The 22,630-nt window shown below is 42.5% G+C and overlaps 4 protein-coding genes across 4 annotated transcripts; 1 reads left to right on the forward strand and 3 right to left on the reverse strand.

The window, feature by feature from the left end:
• Window positions 1–1,179: 1,179 nt before the first annotated feature.
• ddx56 (DEAD (Asp-Glu-Ala-Asp) box helicase 56) lies at window positions 1,180–7,667 on the reverse strand. Its single transcript, XM_076106802.1, has 14 exons — window positions 7,572–7,667; window positions 6,959–7,120; window positions 6,719–6,873; window positions 6,373–6,543; window positions 5,859–5,949; window positions 5,516–5,757; window positions 4,528–4,674; window positions 3,971–4,084; window positions 3,791–3,885; window positions 3,529–3,602; window positions 3,356–3,445; window positions 2,757–2,862; window positions 2,555–2,655; window positions 1,180–1,514 (listed from the first exon to the last, which is right to left on the reverse strand). Exons 1-14 carry the CDS (start codon window positions 7,626–7,628, stop codon window positions 1,431–1,433), a joined length of 1,689 nt encoding a protein of 562 aa, XP_075962917.1. The 5' UTR covers window positions 7,629–7,667; the 3' UTR covers window positions 1,180–1,430.
• A 1,106-nt stretch (window positions 7,668–8,773) lies between these two features.
• On the forward strand, window positions 8,774–16,607 carry dusp26 (dual specificity phosphatase 26). Its single transcript, XM_076107067.1, has 3 exons — window positions 8,774–8,952; window positions 10,781–10,992; window positions 11,784–16,607. The coding sequence occupies exons 1-3, from the start codon at window positions 8,774–8,776 to the stop codon at window positions 11,993–11,995; spliced, it is 603 nt and encodes a 200-aa protein (XP_075963182.1). The 3' UTR covers window positions 11,996–16,607.
• Window positions 16,261–18,401, reverse strand: LOC142966724 (peptidyl-prolyl cis-trans isomerase-like). The gene is made up of 5 exons (XM_076107079.1): window positions 18,250–18,401; window positions 18,087–18,117; window positions 16,981–17,069; window positions 16,693–16,865; window positions 16,261–16,606 (listed from the first exon to the last, which is right to left on the reverse strand). Exons 1-5 carry the CDS (start codon window positions 18,316–18,318, stop codon window positions 16,456–16,458), a joined length of 513 nt encoding a protein of 170 aa, XP_075963194.1. The 5' UTR covers window positions 18,319–18,401; the 3' UTR covers window positions 16,261–16,455.
• Window positions 18,402–19,044: 643 nt separating this feature from the next.
• On the reverse strand, window positions 19,045–22,441 carry LOC142966884 (peptidyl-prolyl cis-trans isomerase-like). The gene is made up of 5 exons (XM_076107085.1): window positions 21,058–22,441; window positions 20,571–20,601; window positions 19,801–19,889; window positions 19,525–19,697; window positions 19,045–19,406 (listed from the first exon to the last, which is right to left on the reverse strand). The coding sequence occupies exons 1-5, from the start codon at window positions 21,124–21,126 to the stop codon at window positions 19,271–19,273; spliced, it is 498 nt and encodes a 165-aa protein (XP_075963200.1). The 5' UTR covers window positions 21,127–22,441; the 3' UTR covers window positions 19,045–19,270.
• Window positions 22,442–22,630: the final 189 nt, after the last annotated feature.

The raw sequence follows: 22,630 nt of genomic DNA on the forward strand, positions 1-22,630 counted from the left end.
GGCATTGAACTCTTTCGTCTACTTCAGCACTACGGACAGCGCCATCGATTTATGAAAACACAGCAGGAGACAACCTCCAGATCTTAAAAGTGAAGTCAATGGCCAAATCCCAATGTCCCCCCTAAACCCTCAAACCCTGAACCCTCAAGGACTTACTGACGTCACCTGGTAAGTGGGTGAGTGTGAGAGACTGAGGGCTTGAGATGGTGTAAATAGGAATGGGACAGCACTTTTCTGCAACATATCACGTTACCATGAAAACGACAAAAAATATGATGTATAATTGTGTGTATTTATTTTATACTTTGTTCTCCCTGATTTGAACGTCTTCAGGCTCTTTCCTCACAAGATGAGAGGTAACTTCATATCATCTATTTACTCGTTTGTCAAAACAGCTTCAATGACAAAATCAAATATTTGATGAATAAATAAATACATATCTTCTGAGTTCATGTTTATTTTTTGTTCCATCTTTAACCCTTAATGTTTCTGAGTACATTTATTATGACAGGCTGAACACAAGTGACCCGTCCTCTTCGTTTACCCTTTTTTTTTTTTTACGTGTTCATGCGTCCACTGGTTACCCGTGTTTAATGTCACATTGCAATGATTTGTGGGTAATTCCCTTAGGCCAAGTCAGCATACCATGCTGACTTGGCCTAAGGGTTCATAAAGGGCTCAAAATGTCTGCGAGAGCCTCAAACACTTGACGATTTGACAGTGGGACATCCCTAAACCCTCACGGACTTCGCGGGAGCGCACCTCAAAGTCCGTAAGGAGGGACATTGGGATTTGGCCAAAGCTTCGTGTGTTAAAGCTGCATTCTCTCTAATGTCCACCAGGGGGCGACTCCTCTGGTTGTATAGAAGTCTATGAGAAAATGACTCTACTTCTCTCTTGATTTATTACCTCAGTAAACATTGTAAACATGAGTTTATGGTCTCAATCTCTAGTTTCAAGTCTTCTTCAATACAGCATGATGTTCATTTAGTACATTATGGTCCATTTAGAGTCAAACAGACCATAAAGCAGGGGATGCTTTAGGGCGGGGCTACACAGTGATTGACAGGTCTCTACCAGAGACGTATACGACATATAAAAGATCGAATCATTAACAGACCTGCTAAACATCAACATGTCCTCTTTGTAAATATGAAACACTGGAACTACAAAACAAAAGTTTGAGAAGAAATCATTTATTTTAACAAACATTTTCAATGGTTCCACAACAGATGTATTAGAAATAAGAAAACACAGACACTGTATTCCTCCACATACGTTAGATGTTTCTTGCATTTTCCTCGTTTCAAAGTTCACATAAGTCAGCGTCCACGTCATCCAGAGTCCGTTCAGTTCATATTTGTCCGCTGTAGACGAAGTCTGTGCACAGGTAACGATCCACGACTGATCCACGTTCACGAGCTCCGCAGCTACGACTGGCCGGCTTTCCCTGTCCTGTTCCTCCCTCCGCTGTACCGGAAACTCTTCAGAGGGTTCTTCACCTGGATGTTCTTCTACGAGAGGTTACATCAAAATCAACGTTACGACTCCAACGCATCGCTTCATTCAAACATTTATGGTTTTAATGTGCAGTTCAGATGTTATTCTCTGTAGAACATCGACCAGATAACTACGGTAAAGCTAACTAACCATCATTTCCATTAACGACTATTTTCTCAATTATTTGATTCATAATTTGGGCTTTAAGACGAAAACGGTTCCCAGAGCCTGAGATGGACTCAGAGTTATTAGTTTATCATCATGTTGACTTTAGTAGCGTTTTTTAAAAAGTAAACAAATGGCAACAACAACTCTGCATCGATGCACAACCAGAACATGACGATGTGCCCGTTTCTTGTTCCCCAAACAGTGACACACCTGTGATAACCCGACTGAGCACTTACCTGTTTCTCCTGCTCATCAGTGTGAGGAAGCTACGTTTAGCCAGATTCTACCGCGTCGTCCTGCTGCTTTAATGTTTGTTAATCTTCTCAGAAAGATCCTGAAAGTCTGTAGTTGACGAGGTAACAAGCAGCCTCTGAATAACACGACGTCGTCTCTGACGAGCGAGCAGTCAGCTGGAGAACCACTCCGCGTTACACCGGTTCATTCTTACACCACGTTTGGTTTATAACAACGTCCGGCGGCTCAGGTTTTTGTGTGATCTTGTGAGAAGTTATTATTGTTTTTAAATGCTAACGTCTGACAACGAGCCAATGACAGCAACTGTATTTGGACAACAGCCAATCAGATCGCAGCAGAGAAACAGCCAATCAGCCGCACATCGTGGCTCATGAGCCAATTAAAGCTGTTCTATCTGCCACCGACATTAAAATATAGAATATTGATTAACGATAGCAGGATGTTTTACGTCATGCATAATCCAGAATTATGTTTCATTATTTTCTTCCATTATTCTGCAGCCAGCAGATGGCGCTCTGCTGTGGTGCCTTGTTTGAACTCTCAGAACTAAATTCTCACTGGACACCGAGAACCACAGTTGGCTTCATGTCATTCCGTCAACTTTAACAGATTTATAAACATTTGTTCTGACCTTGAAGCTGCTCTTGACGACTCCTTCTGGTGTGGATTTGAGCTTCTTCTTCTTCCTGCGGTTGGACAGCGGGTTCACGGCGCCCTTCAGGGTCTCAGGAACTGAAGGAAACGAAGACGAAGAGTTACGAATGATCGACATCTCTGTCCAAGTACATTTACTCAAGTACAGACGAGTACTTGTGGTACTTCAAGTGTCTTACTGAGGTACTCGGGGACGTTCCTCAGGTGAGGTTTGATGACGGCAGGATGAAGGTCTTTGTCGTGTCTGAGCAGCTGCAGGTCTCTGGGGTTGTCCTCGAAATACGTCTGAGAGACAGAACACAAGACACACAATCACAAAGTGTACACACACACACACACACAACACACACACACACAAAATCACAAAACACACACCACACACCACACACAAAACGTACACACACACACAAAGCATACACACACACAATCACAAAGCGTACACACACACACAAAGCATACACACACAATCACAAAGCGTACACACACACAAAGCATACACACACAATCACAAAGCGTACACACACACACAAAGCATACACACACACAATCACAAAGCGTACACACACACACAAAGCATACACACACACAATCACAAAGCGTACACACACACACAAAGCATACACACACACAATCACAAAGCGTACACACACACAATCACAAAGCGTACACACACAATCACAAAGCGTACACACACAATCACAAAGCGTACACACACACACACAATCACAAAAACGCACACACACACACACACACACACAAAGCGTACACACACAGTCACCTTGAGTTTCTCTGAATTGAGCAGCTCCTGTTTGATCTCCTTCAGTCGCGCCTCCTTCACCGCCTGCTTCGTCACTGAGCGCATGGCGTCCTGCACACAAACCGCTTCATCAGCTGAAGCTCATCTTAAGCCTCTTCATCGTGTGTTCTTCAAACGATGAGGAGGATACTCACCCTGCACCGGTACCTGAAGCCTTCGATCTCCTCCATCTTGAACTCGTACGGTTTCAGACCCGAGTCAGCTTTATCTAAAAACAACAAACGTTCCATATAAATACATAAACATGATCATTTCCTTCTAAACGGTGAGGGTTAAACACTGGTGCCTTGCTCATTAGCAGCTCTCATAGAGGTCAGGACTAACTGGATTTACTTCACACAAAACTCAGAGTTCTACTTCATGTTAACAGATCAGAGGTTCAGTCGTGTGTTTCACCTCCTGTGAGCGCCTCCTCCACCTCCGACAGCAGACTGAGCTCAGTGTGAGAGATGAAGGACAGAGCGGTGCCGGGGTTGTCTGCTCTCGCCGTTCTGCAGAATGAAATATAGATTTACATCAGCATTTGATTCTCATCAGACATGCATGAACGTGTGACTGAACTGAAACTCTACTCACCGTCCCACTCGGTGAATGTACGACTCCACGGTTAACGGGAAATCAAAGTTGATGACATTGGCAACGTTTTGGAAGTCGACACCTCTGGAGACGCCGAACTCTTTGTCCTTCGTCCTTTAAAAACACATCATTCAGTCATTAAAGACCTCCAGATGACACCACAGTCCGTCTGTTTGATCAACTCATCTGATGACTCGTATCAATAAGTAGTGTTCGTAGAAGATCTGCTCCATCTCCAACGTGCTCTGCAGGTTTCATTGAAGTTGTAATCTGAATGTATTCATGTCCTGATGTTACTGAAACGTCTATGATCTCTACACAGACATCGGACTCTATTCACTGAAACAGTGACTCTACCTCTCAGGACTAGCAGACGGAGGCAGCAGTAGAGCAGGAGCTCCTGTCTTTGTAGAGATCAGAGATAACAGCTTCAGTGTCTGACAGCAAGGTAAAGAGGTGGAAACACTCAACATAGCGTTCACTTAACCGGATAGAGATTCTGTTAGGAGTCTAAAATACGTCCACAGCAGAACATTCAAGACCCTCCCTCGACTCACCTTCCTCCTCTTCTCTCCGTGCTCCTCTTCTTCTTCTTCCCTTTGCCAGCCGTCTCCGGAGCAGCAGTGGGGTCGGCCAGACTCAGCTCATCTGTGGCGATGATGTAATCGTAGAAGCCCTGGTTGAACTGAGTGATGATGTGACACCTGCAGGAGGAAACCACCAGAACAGAAAGGAAAGAGGATTAACATGCTGGAAGAAGTACTCAGATCCTTTACGGAAGCAAAAGTACTAACTGTGAAAATACACCATTAAAAGTGAAAGTCTTACATTCAAAAATGTACTTAAAGTCACTACAAGGAACTTTCATGTTGTGTTGGTTCTGTGGACTAAAGCTGTAGTGTCTCTGAGCACCAGACTCTTTAGAAAACCTCTCATTTTACTGCAGCAGGGTCTGACAGTCTGCCCCTCTCAGTCCTGGTTCTCCCGTGCCTCCCTTCCCTCCAGTGGGTCCAGCAATACGTCCTGGGTCTCCAGCAGCGTGGTGTCGGTGTTGAATCCCAGAGAGGAGAAGCTCTGATCCTGGAGGAGGAGGAGACGCTGCTGCTGCTGCTGCTGCCGGGAGCTGAGCTCTCCTCCTCCCTCAGGAGCTCCGGATCCGTCCACGGTGGACCGGTCTCTGCTGGAGGATCTGGGTCTGTCCACGGTGGACCGGTCTCTGCTGGAGGATCTGGGTCTGTCCACGGTGGACCGGTCTCTGCTGGAGGATCTGGGTCTGTCCACGGTGGACCAGTCTCTGCTGGAGTCTGAGATGAAGGAGGTTCTGGTGAACCTGCATGAGTTCATCTGGTTTCACCAGAATCTGACCCGGTGGCTCCGATGACGAGCATTAAGAACAACTCTATAGAAACAGACCATCTTCTCTCTGATGGTCTCTTCACTGATGGAGGTCTGATAGAGGATCAGGACTATACTGAGACTGGTTCAGGACCAGATAAAAGCTCCTCACAGTACCTTTAAGTAAAACCCACTCCCCTCTCCTCTCACCTGGACTGGACGGGCAGCTCAGAGTTGAGCACACAGGCGGGAATACCGAACTGCTCCATGAACAGTTTGAGTCTGTAGCTCCGGTCCACTGCGCCCACAAACACCAGTGTCTTCCCCTGAACCAGACGCAGCTTCAGCAGCGTGTAGACCAGCAGGAACTTGTCCTCCTCCTCACATTTGATGCTGTACTGCTGCAGCTGGCTGCTGTCTGGGAGCTGAGAGCCCTGAAGCTTCAGGATCACCTGAGAGGACACAGATACAGGTGTGAGGACAGAACCAGAGCCAGCGACACGGTAACAGCGATCAGCTGTTTCCTCTAAAGAGACTCTGAACACGGCATTACAGGGTTGTGCAGCAGCAGCGCCTTCAACGCCTGAACATCCTCGGTGAAAGTAGCCGACATCAGGAACGCCTGGTAGATCTTCGGCAAATGACTGTTGGAAAATACACAGAAAAGCTTCGTTTTAGTGGCGAAATACAGGCGACAACCTGCTTCAAGTGTTAAAGCTGCATTCTCTCTAGTGTCCACCAGGGGGCGACTCCTCTGGTTGTATAGAAGTCTATGAGAAAATGACTCTACTTCTCTCTTGATTTATTACCTCAGTAAACATTGTAAACATGAGTTTATGGTCTCGATCTCTAGTTTCAAGTCTTCTTCAATACAGCATGAGCAGCTTTGGATCAGATTATATTTTTATTAGGAATTTAAAAAGCACAACGACTCAAATGATTATCATGACGCAAAACTCCCACAAGATATCAATCAAAATCATTAACAACTTATTTACAAAGCGGTTCTCAGTGGAGAACAGATTGGGCCACTGTGCATTAAACATGTTGATTATTAATGTTCTCACCATAACAAGCTCTTCAGGTCGTCCTCGAAGCCAAAAGAGAAGAGCAGGTCGGCCTCGTCGACCACCAGCGTCTCCAGAGACGAGTGCAGGACCAGGTTCTGGGCGGTGAGGTGGGCGAGGACGCGGGACGGCGTCCCCACGATCACGTCAGGCTTCTCCATTAAGATGGGCCTGTTCAAACACAACGTCAAAATATATATATATATATATATATATATATATATATATATATATATATATATATATATATATATATATATATATATATATATATATATATATATATATATATATATATATATATATATATATATATATGTGTGTGTGTGTGTGTGTGTGGACTGACCTCTGTGCAGACAGGTCAGCTTTCCCGGTGATGTCGGCCACTCGGACGTCTCTGGAGCAGAACGCCGTTAACTGTCTCATCATGGTCTGAACCTGCTGACCCAGCTCTTTGGTTGGAACCAGGATCAGAGCTCTGACCTCCTGCTCACGGACGCTCTGAAGACAACAAACAAACAGTGAGCGGTCCTGAGGACGAGGAGGACGAGGAACAGCTGGGTGACATCCGTTTTTCTCCCCTCACCTGTTTGGAGGCCAGGATGCGCTGGATGACGGGTATGGCGTAGGCAGCGGTCTTTCCCGATCCGGTCCGAGCTCGAGCCAGGAGGTCTTTCCCCTCCAGGGCCAAAGGGATCGCCTTCTCCTGGATCAGAGTGGGCTGAGACCAACCCAGGTCTGCAACCGCCTGAACCAGGACGACAAGCAGAGAGTTCACCGAGCGGAACACGACGGAATATTATTAATAATACAGAGATTTCAACATTTTTACTGTACTACACCTCATATATCTCATACTCCGTATGTAGTATTTTAACAATGAGGTATTACTACTTCTTTACTAAACTATCAAGTATCAGTTGGAACATTTCAATCCCAGAAACAAAGGTTTAAATGTCAAGCTGAGAAAGATATAAACGTCACTATAAACAAGGTTATTTGTTTTAAAGTAGGTTTAACGTTTTTATTCACGTTACATCTGTATTAGTTAGTAGACACACGAGACAAGCGAGCTCAGACGTGACGAACTCCTTCTGTATTTACGTCACTTTTCTTCAGTTTACATTCTTCAGCCGGAGGTTCAACGTCTCACTAACACTTTATTAAACATGTACTGATGCTGTCAGAAGGTTTGTTACCTTTAGAAGACGGTCGTCTAAGCCCATTTCATGGAACAGAAGCCTCTCAGTAGCCATCTCTGCGCCTCACTACAACCACACGTGCGTCGCAGGAATTTGACGTCATGATGCCATCAAGCCCCTCCTCCTCTAAAGCTCGCGTTCCCAGTTTAGTTGCTTATATTCTTCTGAATAAAATAAAATAAAATGTAATTTAATACAATTTAATTTAATTTAATAAAATATTGTACTTTTTACTCATTTATTTTATTAAATAAAAGATGGCATCATTAACTGTATAATCAACCAACTACAACAGTAAAATCCTGCTTTTACATTAATGCACGAGTCATAATAATCTTTTGATAGAATATATAATAGTAGAACAGTCACATTTTGAATACTTTAACTATATTTTACTGACTGTACTTTTACTATTGGAACATTTTCATGCAGGATTTCCACTTGCAGCAGGGTATGTCCACAGTGTGGTATGAGTACTTTTACTTCAGAGAGTAATCTGAATACTTCCTCCTCCTCCACCTCTGAATGGACCTCATGGTGAGATTGTTTATTTTTTCTCCCTGATTTCCCTCATTTGACCGGAAGATGGCGACAAAACGCCACCAAAGAAAACGTCACACTGGACCCTCATTAACAACTAAACATAACAAATAACCACGATTATTATCAGCAGAATTAAAACATAACAACACCAGACAACACACTCTATTTATGCAGACACACAGCATGCACGTGACTTTGCCCCGGGTCCGTGGAGTCACGTGCGTCTCGATGAGGACTTGTTGAGAAGGAGAAGGCGCTGAGAAGATGTCTGCTGCTGGAGGAGGCTCAGCAGCAGCCTCCTCATCTCATCCATCCTCCCTCAGCACATACACGAGTCAACATGGCCGCGGAGCAGCTCGCCCTGCAGCACTGAGACACGGACCACAACAACACACAGGTAAATAACAACAAGCACGAGCACGCCTTTATTCCCTATTATACAGGATTGTAGCTTCAGTCACACAGAGACATGCAGCCGAGGATTCACCAAAACAAAGCTACAGGTTAATATTTGTTACATAATCTGAAGATGATAATATTCTAATGATGACATTATTTCCCTTCACTCGATTCATTCCAGGCTTCTGTACGTGTTTCATTGTTCATCGCTTTAATATTTCATGAGGTGAATCGGTGGTTGTCTCCTCTCAGATTAAATGGCGTTCATGTCCCGGTTCTCCCGGTCCCGGAGCAGCTCCAGGTCTCCGAACCGAAAGGACTCCGAGCGCGTCTCCCCGACGCTGACGGTGTCCGAGCTGGAGCGGCTCCTGTGCACGGGCAAGACCGCCTGCAACCACGCGGACGAAGTGTGGCCGCGGCTCTACATCGGAGATCAGTGAGTTCCACCTGCAACGCTTCATGATGGAGGAAGTATTCAGACCTGTTACTGAAGTCAAAGTAGCAGGAAAACAGTGTAGAAGTACTCTGCTGCAAGTACAACTCACTGCGTTCAAAAACCTGCATGTACTTTTGGTTCAAAATATACTTTAAATATATACTAAATATAATATAATATAATATAATGTAATATGATGTAATGTGATCTAAAATAATATAATAAATATAATATAATATATTGAATATATTGAATATAATGAATATAACGTAATATAATATAATATAATATGATATAATATAGAATTATATACTATATTATTATATAATTATTGATGCGTTAAAGTGTTATCACTTTAATGTTGCAGCTGGTAAAGATGGAGCTCTTTATAATTATTTAATATAATAAAGGATGAGTTCATCTGTAATAATACATCCTAATATATTAGTGGATTGTTGAATATTAGCAACATTTAGTGTTAATCTGAATCTTAAAAAGTAACTATCTAAATCTGTCAAATATAAAGTGGCATCAAATGGAAATATTCAAGTAATGTTGCATGCGTCCGGTAGCACTGAACAAGAGCGTGCATCCGTACTATTGAGCTACAAATGCTTTCATCTAATGCACGACTCATTGTGAAGTAATGCAGCAGATGAGAGTGAAAAACAAGCACGTGCATCAGTGTGCACAACAACATCTCAAACATCCCATAAATAATGAGACGGACTCGAACCCTGAAGCTGAACACAGACGGTCTGTCAGGTTCAGGCCGGCAGAGGAAACAAAGCAGCAGACGCGGTCTAGACGAACGAACCGGTTTATAAATAAATGAGATGAGAAGCAGGTGAGTGAGTGGGCGGGAAAAAGACAGATGACGAAAGAGATCACTCTGATGAGAGCAAAGAAACAGAATAAATGTAAAGTATTCATCAATTAATAACAATAACTCACTACTTACTTCATACATCAGTGGTGGAAAGTATGATTTTACTATTTTAGGGGAGAGCGGGTCATCATGTACTTTTCAGTCTCAATTTTTATGTTAAATTAAATATTATATTCTGGTGGTGGATCAATTTACTCTTAAATAAAACCTCAGACATTAATTATGGTGCACTGAATATGATTTAATTAACAGTTTGATGTCCCAAAAAGTACAAATATCGAATATTTCATGAGAGAAAACATTTTCTTGAATCAGAACCACAGAATGTATATAAGAAGTGGACGTAGTCGTCATGACGTCACTCGTTGGTTTGTGGATGTTTTGAAGCATCGAGTTCGGTGATTTTGTCGTCGCCATCTTGGATTACGGATGTTGTTGTTTTATGCAACCAGTGAACAGGAAGTGACCATATCTGGACTGAGGAGGAGTGACGTAGAGACGCCGTATACGTCTCTGATAGAGACCTGTCAATCACTGTGTAGCCCCGCCCTAAAGCATCCCCTGCTTTATGGTCTGTTTGACTCTAAATGGACCATAATGTACTAAATGAACATCATGCTGTATTGAAGAAGACTTGAAACTAGAGATTGAGACCATGAACTCATGTTTACAATGTTTACTGAGGTAATAAATCAAGAGAGAAGTAGAGTCATTTTCTCATAGACTTCTATACAACCAGAGGAGTCGCCCCCTGGTGGACACTAGAGAGAATGCAGCTTTAACACGTGAAGAATCGACTTCACTCTTAAGAACCGGAGGTTGCCTCCTGATCTGAACTTAGTTGCGTGACACATCTGCCTTTGTTTACGTCGCTTTTATGTAAATATATAAATCACACATCAGTTTGACGGACTGATTCTGGACTCCTCTTCTCTGCAGAGACATCGCGTCAGACCGCCGTGAATTGTCCAAACTGGGCATCACTCACATCCTCAACTGTGCACAGAGTAAGTGGCGCGGTGGAGCCGAGTACTACGCCGGGATGGACGTCACCTATCACGGCATCGAGGCTCACGACTCGCCGACCTTTGACATGAGCGTCAACTTCTATCCGGCTGCTGAGTTCATCCACAAAGCCCTCACGAGTGGAGGTTAGTGTGAGAACGTGTGTGTGTGTGTGTGTGTGTGTGTGTGTGTGTGTGTGAGGAGGATATTTAGAAATACATTCAAATGATAAGGAAATAAAAGATTGTATTTTATTTGATTAAAACAAATCTCATCAGTTTTAATGCTGTATAATAATGAGCTTACAGCTCATGTAGGAAGTTAAACATCATAATTCATTTCTAATATCTATTTTATATTAACGTGAAAACATCTCCTTCAAACTACTGGATTTATTCTAGTTTATCACCAAAACTACATTTTACAGATGACATGTGAACACATCATGATAACGTTATAATGTACCTTCAGCCAGTACTCATGTTCACTGAGCAGAGCCTGAAGGCATCATCATGTAACTGAAGTGAACTTCCGTTGGTTAGCCGTTAGCGGTGCTGCTAACGTTACTAGCTCTCCTCCTGTTGGTTGTTTACAATGAAACATGATCAGAGATCAGAGACTAGAAACACATGTTCTACTGAGTCAGTAAAACTTTATTTACACTCTGATGGTTAACGATTAACCCAACTAAGAAGTCTAAACCACCTGTTTAAAACAGCTCATCATAGTTTGACACGTTGCTCTTAAACCTATAGCGTGTCGTGTGTGACGAGTCGGGAATGAGAATGTCTCTCTTCCAGCTCTGTTTTTGGTCTCCACCACCTCCTGAGTGGCTTTTTACAGCTTTTTCTCTGTAAACGAGTGAACCAGGACTGTAAAGTTGTGAAAAGATAAACAATAAACCAACAACAGATTAACGTTCATATTGTGTGTGCAGGTAAGGTGCTGGTCCACTGCACTGTGGGAGTGAGCCGCTCGGCCACGCTGGTCCTGGCCTACCTGATGATCCGACAGAACCTGACGCTGGTGGAGGCCATCAAAACCGTGAAGGACCACCGAGGCGTCATCCCCAACCGGGGCTTCCTCCGCCAGCTCAACGGCCTGGACGGCATCCTGAGAGAGAGCCGTAAGGCGTCGCCGCAGAGCTGAAAACCCGCTCAACACACACACACACACACACACACACACACACACACACAATGAGGTAGCAGCTAGTCGGGTTAAACTGGGAGAGGTAATGGGACCAGGTTAGGAGCAACTGGTGGGTTTCTGACACTGTGGCTCTGAGTGGCAGCAGAGTTTGACTGATAACTGATATCTGATATCAGATATTCTTCGGAATTTATTTATTTATCTATTTATTTAGTTATCTATTTGTTTATTTATTATTTAATTTTTTATTTCGTTTTTTTATTTATTTATATTATGTTGTTGTTTATTTGTGTTTGAGCTTCTGAAACAACGTGAGCGCTGGAGTGGAACTCTCCAGTAATATCCTTTCAGATATGACACACGTTTAATGTCAGTTAAGTGGAGTCAGGTTTATTGACGTGCAACCTGTGACGATGCAGGCGATAAGTTGGCTGTAAAAGGTCACACATGCTAAACTCGTCTCTTCTTATGCGAGAGTGAAGTATTTTTTAATCAAACTTCAGACCATTCCACTTGGACCTGATGTTTCACTGCCAAGAACAGAAAGGAACAGAATCCTCGGCAGCTAAAACACTGCAGAGACCCTCAACGTGGCGTCTCATCTCTGGTGCATCTTTTCTTACTGCAGGACATTTCAAACAAATGTCTCGAGGGCTCTTTTAAAGATCTTTAAACGAGATAAAATATCCTGGAAGAAGATGAAATAATATATATTTTCAAAATCCTGCAAACTGTCTGTCACTTGAACTCAATTCATTAAAGTTGCTACAAGGAACTTTCTTTTCCAGGTTGATGCGCCCCCTGTGGACTAAAGCGGTGGTGTTTCTCATGAGCACCAGACTCCCTTTAGAAAACCTCTCATGTTACTGCAGCAGGGTCTGACAGTCTGCTCCTCTCAGTCCTGGTTCTGGTTCTCCCGTGCTTCCCTTCCCTCCAGCGGGCCCAGCAATACGTCCTGGGTCTCCAGGAAAAATAAATGAGTTAAAGTGATCGACGGTGTGCAGGATTCAACAAATACCAGGTTAAAATGGAGGTAACAGTATTGCCACTGGCCCCTTTAGTGCTACCAGTAAAACCAGGTTATCTGCAGTGTTCCTATCAGCTGGTTTGGGGCTCAGGGTTTGGATTAAAGGGGCCCCACGCTTTGTTTTTTGAGTGCGTGTCCACATGTGGGCCAAACATGTCTTTTGTAATCCAACCTCCCTCAGAAAGAAGACTCTTGCTCAGTGATTCTTCCCCATAGATTAAGTCTTTGCAGGTCTTCCCTCGACTTACTTTTGTACATTCAGCAAGTGTCATTAAGAGCTCAGAACAACTGACACTCCAGTCGTAGCCCAGGTCTAAACCAGCACAGTCATGTAGCCTGTTGATTATTGTATTACAGTGTTGTTACGTGTTTTATTCACGTTCGATGTATTGTTTCAATCCAGTGTTTTTCAAATAGTCACAGTCCTTTCTTGACTTTGTTTTTTACTGGATATCTTGTGTGTGACGATCTTAAATTCACCCAGCAGAGAAGAGACCTCAGCCCATTGGGATGGGATTGACATTACAGGTGGAGGTGGAGGAATGTAACATTCACTGTTCAACTCATCGTGAAATTACAGGAAATGACTGTAAAAGACGAGGACAATTCAGCAGGACAAACAGAAAGATAAAGAGTCATAACTCACTCAGATCTGAACTCACAGACATGAAACACGTATTTTCAGATTCAGCGTGACTTACACTTCCAGATGTATCTTGTTATGTCCATCGCGAATAAATGTCCACAAATCCACTTAGAAATCTTGAAAACGTCCTTGAGAATCGTCACGTTTTTAAGTTTTTTTCAGCCTCAAAGTAGTCTGGTGATAGTCGTCCGTACGTCAATGGATACACTGCTAACGGGAACTGCTAAATGCTAATTCGGCATACTTTTAATGGTACTATAGGCTTAAAAAACACTTTCTCTAAACTGGCATTTCAACAGCATATTTGATGAGCTTTTATGGGGTGTAGCTCTCCTGGCTTTATATGGCTGTGATGTTGTTTCCCAAGTTGGCCTTTATGTTGGTGTTCAGTTAGAACATTCAGTTTACTCCTTTTTCTTAATTAGAATTACCGCCTCGCGGCTGTATGCGGCCGCCAACCAGTCAAGGTGCAGTTCCATCTTAAACATCTGTGTGAAATTGTCATGAGTTCGAGCCTTATTTTGTGAGGTCACAGCAACTTTTGATGACCAGGTGGACGTTTGTGCCGAATTTGAAGAAATTCGCTCAAGGCGACACAAGAATGGGACGAGTAGAAACTCACTCCACCTCAACTGGAAAAATGAATCCCGTCCGAACGGTGCTTCAGACTCTAACGAGGCTACGAAACAACTTCCAGTCTGGTGTATCACTCCAACTTCACAGTGACTGTTAGCTAGGCCAGAGTAGTACTCTCTCAGTGATACTTAAATACGCCAGCACACGAAGCATTTAGAGCCGACGTTCAGTGGGAGACAATAACCTCAAACGTGCCGTCGCAAAAGCTACCAACTGCCTGGATGTCAGGAGAGTTTTGTCTCGATGCTGAAACTCAAACCAGCTTTTCAAATATGTGTTTGTTAATTAATTACCCCAAGTACCAAACATATTTTCTCGTGACTTGTGGCCTTCGTCTGTGCTGTTTTTGTTTATTTACCACCACTATGATGAAGTAACGTCGTTTCCTCAGCTCACACGCGGGAAAAAATGTAAATACAAAAGCTGATTGGTGGATTTGTACAGTTTGTGGAGATTTAAAGGTATAGTTTGAAGATTTAGGACGTGAGCTTATTCGCTTTCCTGCTGAGAGTTAGCTGAGAAGATCAATACCACACATGGGCTAAGTATGGAGCTGAGGCAGGAGGCGATTAGCTTAGCATAAAGACTGGAAGCAAAGGGGAAACAGCTAGCCTGGCTGTGTAACTTGTTTTTACATTTTTACAGTTTTACAGTTTGTTTCAAAAAAACAATATTTTTTTATGAAGTGCATTTACAAACAGCGACGGTGTGATGATGTGGCGCAAATTTATGCTAGCAGGTTTTTATTAGCTCTAGCTAACCAGTTTCTATTGAGTTGGCAGAAAATTTGTCTAAAGCAGACTTTTTAATGTTTCCAGCTGAGTAGTCTGAAATATGCACCTGATGATGGCTACATACCTAATATCATGCTAACAGACTGACGTTAAGCTAACATGGCAGCATCGGCCCTTAATGATCCACATAGCCTTGTTTTTCTAAACTTTGGAGAGAGCTAGGCTAGCTGTTACCCAACATTTCCAGTCATTATGCTAAGCTAAGCTAATCGTCTTCATACTTGACCGCACAACAGACGTCCGCATAGTATTGATCGTCTCATCTAACTTCTCACCGCATATATTTTCCAAAAGAATTTGGGTTTGAGGCCTTGGAAAGCTCGATCACGGGTTTAAGGGGACAATTTGTGTGTTAAATTATTAGCATCATAGGTGGCTACTTGGGGGCCACATCAGACCCCCTTTGTATCCCTATCGCATGACAGATATTTTCATGAGATCCTGGATGTTTTAAACTGGCACATTCTATAACATTTGGTATTGAATTGTGAAGGCATGAAGTTACGTTTTGTGTTCAGGAAATCAGACTTCCTTCCCGACGTCGCTCTGTTAAATAACCACGATGTCCTGGGGCAGCAGAATCTGCCTTTTCGTCTCCACTCAGTTAAAACAAACAGGAAACGATAATAAAAAACAGGTGAACTATCCGTGGATATTTTCCCTTTGCTGTATATGATCTGTGGGTTTTGCATTTGTGGGTTTTCTGGTCGTCTGTCTCGATTCTTCTTTATATTCTTGTGATATCTTTACTTTTCTATTAGACTTCTTTTGGGTTTATTTTTGTATCACTTTAAGTTCATTGAAGGAGAAAACTGGCAAAGGAGACGTTGATGCCTTAATACGAGTGTACGTCACCTTGTGTTTTTACTTTCGTTTCTGTTTTTATTGTAAATAACACTGAGTATTGATAACTTTGTTTTGATAAATTATGTACTTGATCTGAAACAATAAAAACAAATATCAGAGCCGTTGTAGTGCATTTTGTATTAAATAGATAGATTTATACTGCATAGATGACCTTTAGTGGTAAAATGTGTACTTGTGTATAAACAGTCACTTGTGATCAAATTCTAACGTTGCGAAAAACTAATAAAAACACTTAAATACACAAATTAAATAACATTTCAGGTATTCACCAACAAGAGGGACAAACAAAGGAAACTTTTAAACTTGCTTTATTTAGACAATCAGAATCATTTTAGTCAGATTGTTGACAAATGGGGTCGTAGAAAATCAGATTAGAAGGAACGAAACGTGATAAAACTGATAAATTTGTGTTTGTCTATTAATGCTGCAGATATATATCATCTCTAAGATTAAACGGGATGTGGATAATGAATGGTTAAATCTGAACTTAAGGAGCTGTGTTGCACTTTATTTGACCAGAGTCGGCGATGACAACCTTCTTAGAAGTTTTGCCGCTTGATGAGCCGACCGCCTCCATCTTCTTGACGACATCCATGCCCTCCACAACGCTGCCGAACACCACGTGCTTCCCGTCCAGCCTGGAGAGGAGAAAGGAACATCTGAAATGAGCTGACAGTTGGTTTGAACGTGAACGCAGCAGCACACGGGTCAAAGCGGAGCTCACCAAGAAGTTTTGACTGTGCAGAGGAAGAACTGGGATCCGTTGGTGTTTTTCCCGGCGTTGGCCATGGACAGTGCGCCAGCTCCCATGTGCTTCAACTGGAAGTTCTCATCAGCAAACTTCTCCCCGTAGATGGATTTGCCTCCGGTTCCGTCGCCTTTGGTAAAGTCCCCGCCCTGAAATAAAGAAAACAGAAAGGGGAAAGGCTCAGATGACAACAGAAATCACAAATACAGGATGTGAACTGGTGGAAACAGAAATCACAGGACACAGCTCTAGCCGTCACGTTACCTGGCACATGAAGTCGGTGATGACTCGGTGAAACGAGGAGCCCTTGTAGCCAAAGCCTTTCTCTCCGGTGCACAAAGCACGGAAGTTTTCTGTAAAATAAAAGACAAGTCACTTCATTAAATATACTTAGTCATTTAAAGAATACAACTAAATTATAGGTTGATGTCACCAGTAAAAAAAAATGGATGTATTGCTTTAAATTAAAACCACCCGAGGTCACTAGCTGGACAGTTGAATACTTTATTTTTTCTTTTGCATCAATGATTTTAAACTACCTCTGCACCTGTAACACGGCTTTACATGCAGAGTGATGCTGCACGTTGAATCTTTCTAGGAATACGGCATCACTTGTGGTCGTTGTGCGTCTCCTTGATGTCGTTTTTGTGGCCGCCTGTGACTTTGTAGTCGTTTTGAATTTGTTAGTGATAATGTTAAATTTTTTTAATAGCAATTTTGCATCTCTTTGACGTCGTTTTGTCTCTTTGTGGTCGTTTTGTGTTTCTTTAAGGTTGTTAAAATGTCATTGAAGTTGTTTTGAGTCTTTGAAATATCTTTGTGGTCGTTTTGCATTCATGCACTTCGCTTTAAAGAAAATGTCAGAAACGGCGTGACGCATTTGAGCCACTAAGCTACTGCGTGCACAAAGGAAGCATGGCGGCACTTCCTTCTTCGGCCACTGGGTTTAAATGAGATCATAGAACGAACTACTTCCCGCATCATGCAGGTTATTTTGTTGGTAGTTGCATTAACGTTGAAGGACAGTTTAACCAATATATCGCCATCGTCCACCGGGTGGAAAGGACTAAAACCAGCACATTTCAAGCGAGTTAGTTTTTTTCCTATACTCGTGGTCTCACTTCCGGCTTTGCATTAGTAATGGCAGCAGCAGCAGCGGCTCTCGTGGTGCGACTATCCGCCCACACTTGGCTCTGTAACTGAGTATTCGGGCTCCCACGCCGCCACGGCCTCGCCCTGTATATGATTAACCGCTCAGGTGAGGACTTTCAGCCAATCACAAACGTTTTTGTAGGAGTGCGGACAGAGAGCAGCGGCTCCGCAGCTCGTGCTGCTGCAGCGACGCGTCCTCCTCGGCAGAGCTCACATACCTGCAGTCTTTGGCACCACATCAGCGCGCAGCTGCAGAACACAGACACAAAGCCGTCAGCAAACCGTGCAGATGGAGGGAACACATTGTAGCGATTTAACGCATCACAGCTGAAATAACGCAAAGTGAGAAAAATGAATTGATTATCGTGATGTGCATCTTACCTCCATTATGATCCTGCCGGCCGATTTGCCATCAATGTTGATATCAAAGAATACTTTAGGGTTCGTCATTTTCACGAACACGCTTGAGATCTGGTTATGGTGGAAAAACACTGGAATGAGCAACGCCTCGGTTCTCTAGCCTCGCCTGTATTTATGCATTGTCCGGGGACGTCAGAGCGGCTGACAGCCAATCACAAACAGGCTTTTCTTTGAGGCTCATGAATGGACCAATAGGAACGACGATGGGCGGGGTTTAATGCCAGGCGCTGTCGGTTGGTAACACGACACCATGGGCGGGTTTCACCATGAAAATCAGTTATTTGAAATGAGTCGTGTTCAGAAGCGTCAGGACGCAGCGCGGTGGACGATGGGAGGTCCAGAGGGCAACGTGCAGGAAGTGAACCTACCTCATGTCGAGATGTCTGCCGGCAAACAGAGACACGTGCTTCAGTTAGAGCTCTGTGTCTGTCAAAAGATTTAAATAAAATATAAATATTCCTGCTGAAAGTACATTTACTCAGTACTTCTGGAGGAAGAAGGTACTCCTTAAAGGTGCATGAAACGAGATTTTATACACATTTGTTAATACAAGTATTGTTTTTTTATTTGCAGTAATATAACTTTTGCACCAAAGATTAAATCACCAGAACTGAAAAATACAAAGTTATGAGAAACACGACAGAGTTCATGTCTGTACTGACCTCTAGTGGTGAAAGGTGTCAACTGCAACAAGGAAAATACTTGTTTTGTTCTGACTGCCATTAATAATAACAGGACAAACAGAGTAAGCTTTCAAGTTCTTTTATTTACACCATCAGCATCATTTTATTCAGAAAGGTGGTCCCAGAGAACGGGCTAGAAGGTACAAAATGTCACACGACGATCATCAACGCAGGAAGCAAACGTCCAGAGGATGAAGAGTTCATTCTGTGTGTTCCTGCTGATGCTGCAGATAAACACTCATCTCAAACTGGGATGTGGATAATGAAGGGTGCATGGAGACTGGAGGAGCTTTGTCGCACTATTTCAGTTCCCCACAGTCGGCGATGACGACTTTGGCTTTCGGGGTGCCGCTCTTTGTGCCTTGCTTCTCCATCGCCTTGACGACGTCGGCGCCATCCACGACGTTGCCAAACACCACGTGCTTCTTGTCCAGCCTGGAGAGCAGAAGAAGAAGAAGAAGAGGAAGCCTGATTAGCATGGAGACCACACTCTCTCTGTTGTTGCTTTGGAACCTGAATGCAGCAGCACTCGAGGGTCCAGAGTGGAGCTCACCAGTCCGTTTTATCCGTGCAGATGAAGAACTGGGACCCGTTGGTGTTGGGCCCGGCGTTGGCCATGGACAGCGTGCCCAGACCCGTGTGCTTCAACTGGAAGTTCTCGTCTGCAAACTTCTCCCCGTAGATGGATTTGCCTCCGGTTCCGTTGTGGTTGGTAAAGTCCCCGCCCTGAAATAAAAGAGTTCACTCAGTATTTTTGTGGCAACAGAAATCAAATCTCCATCATGTGACCGAAGCAGGAAACAGGACACAGCTCTTGCCTTCACGTTACCTGGCACATGAACTTGGGGATGAGTCGGTGAAACGTGGAGTTCTTGTAGCCGAAGCCTTTCTCTCCGGTGCACAAAGCACGGAAGTTTTCTGTAAAATAAAAGACAAGTCGCTTCATTAAATATACTTACACCAACTAAGATACAAAAAAATAAGTTCATATCACCAGTAAGTATTAGTCACTAGACAGCTGTTGATTACTTCATGTTTCTATTTTCATTTACATCGTTTGAGTCTCTTTGAAGTAGTTTGAGTCTCTTTAGGTTGTTTTGAGTCTCTTTGTGGATGTTTAGTCTTTGAGGTTATTCTAAGTCTCTGTGGTTGTTTTGCATCTTTTTGTAGTCCTTTAAAGTCTCTTTGTGGTTGTTGCGTGTGTCTTTGTAGTAGTTTGAGACTATTTATGATTGTTTTTGTGTCTCGGTTGTCACTTTGAGTCCCTTTGTGGTTGTTTTGATTTTATTTGTGGTCATTTTGATTTACGTTGTGGTCAGCTGAACTTCAGTATTTAGTTCCCTCTTGAGATGATGAGAGTCTCACTCCGGTCCAAAGCTTCCTGCCACAGCACATTCACACTGACACTGCACAGATAGCTACTCTTAATACCAGCACACTACACTAAATATATCTTCTCCCTCCTCTCATCAACACATCTCCTCTTCTCACATTGAGCTCTGCAAACAGCCAAACACTTCTTTTGATCAACGCCTTCACACCCACAGCCTCGACCCACTTTCACAATTAATCTTCAGCTGAGATTCTGTTGAATCTTACCTGCAGTCTTTGGGACCACATCGGCCCGGAGCTGCAAAACACAAGACGACTCAGTGAGTGAAGCAGGAACAGAAGCAGGCGGAGGGTTGACTCTAAATGCACCGACAGGAAGAAGCTGAGATAAACATTTAAACTAGAATTTGAATGTCTAATGGATGAATTGACTTTTCATTATTGTGTTTATATGTGGAGACACGTGTGATAAGCTGCTCCAGAGGTTTACAGCCCGTTATAACTGCACTATAACGTTTATTAGTCTTCCAGCTGTGCTGCTGCTGCTGCTGGGCGTTTCCATCAGGATGTGATTCATTATGCAATTAATCATATCGCAGGATATTAAAAACAAACAATATGCAGGCTATATATTATGCAAAAGGCTGCCAAAATGGAAGCCTACAAGCTGCATGAGAGAAGTTGACGTACTGTCTGACAGAGGCCTTTTAAACGTAAATCTATATTTAAAGCTGAAATGAAGTGCTGGTCTCACCTCCATTGTAAGCCTGCCAGCGTTGGCTCCATCAATGGTGATGTCAAAGAACACTCTGGGGTTCCCCATCTTTGTGGACGCGCGTGTGTTCTGTGGTCCGTGATGGAGATGCGCACTTCAACGACACACAATCTATTCTGGTCCGTATTTATGTGCTGGAGGGCCGAAGCACCGGTGACGTAGAGGAGCCGCCGACAGCCAATCACAGGCGCGTTCTATCAGCGAGGGCTCCAGGACGGACCAATAGGAACGAAGATACGTGTGAAGCGGTGAGATGATTAATAAAATACTAAATAACATCCACCCAGACCGCGCACCGTCTGTCGTTATTACATGCACGCGCGTGCAAAAGGTGCGAGAATCCAACTCACCCAAAATATCAGGTCTGAAGGCTTTCAGTGGAAGAATGTTTGATAATCTCACGAGGACACTTTCAGCAATAATAACCACATTATGTGCAACATCTTTCAACATGGTGCAATATTTAAATTTCATGTGCAATATTAGTTATTAATCTACAATATAACTTTCTACTTATTCAACGTCATTGATAACATCTCTCATTCTATTTTAGTTTCATTAAACTCTGGTGTTATCACTTCTTATACACTTTATGATTTACTCCTGTATTCATCTTTGTTGTTTACTTTATTTACCTTACTCTTATTGCTATTGTGTTCCATTTGGCAATGGTGTCAGTATTATTTATTTTTATTCTATTGTTCATATATATTTATTGTTTTTTTCTTATTATTCTTTTGTAATCTTTAATGAAACTCTGGCACAATAATTTCCTTCAGCATTAACACAATTATATCTTATTTTATCTTAAATATGTGTCAAAAAACAAAAGTTGATAAAATAAATAAATGCACTAAATAATTTACTCACTTGTTGTACTCCAGCGGGGAGAAGTACTCAGATCTGCTACTGAAGTAAAAGTGATTAAAAAATAATGTATTAACAATTAATTTATTTAAATAATCAAATAATTAGATTAAACAATTAAATCTGCTGCGTTAGAAGTAGAAGATCTGCAGTTACATTGTTCATATTTCATTATTTTAAATGTGTTTATTGTAATTTTTTCTGTTCTTAATTTATTTAATTAAAATATATTTGCCTTCATGTGACAACTTCTGTGGCAATAAACCGGATTCTGATTCTACTGAAACTAAAGTATTTTCTACTTTAAGTCTCAAAAGTACAAGTACTTGTTCTGCAGTAAAAATACACAAATGTGTTTTAATATAAGATCATTTTATCCCTTTGGCCTCAAACGTGATGAAATGAAACTGCGTGAAGTTTAGAGATTCAGAGTTTTACGCTGCTGTAAAGAATAAATGTAGAGAAGTAAAAGTTTAAATATCTTCAAACAAAGAGAAGAACAAGTAAATACTGAAGAAGAAGAAGAAGAAGAAGCTGATAACGTATAAAGAATCACTTCATGAGTCGTCTCAGAAACACCAGAACAAACCGTGTTCAGATAAAGTGATTTAATTCTGAGGTTCAGGGACAAGGTAACTGCAGGTACAATGACGATTATGATTAAAAAATAAATAGAAAATAATGG

Source organism: Anarhichas minor, unplaced genomic scaffold (genome assembly GCF_050575085.1).
Source record: "Anarhichas minor isolate MPS153535 unplaced genomic scaffold, ASM5057508v1 ptg000002l, whole genome shotgun sequence".
Lineage (NCBI taxonomy): Eukaryota > Metazoa > Chordata > Actinopteri > Perciformes > Anarhichadidae > Anarhichas > Anarhichas minor.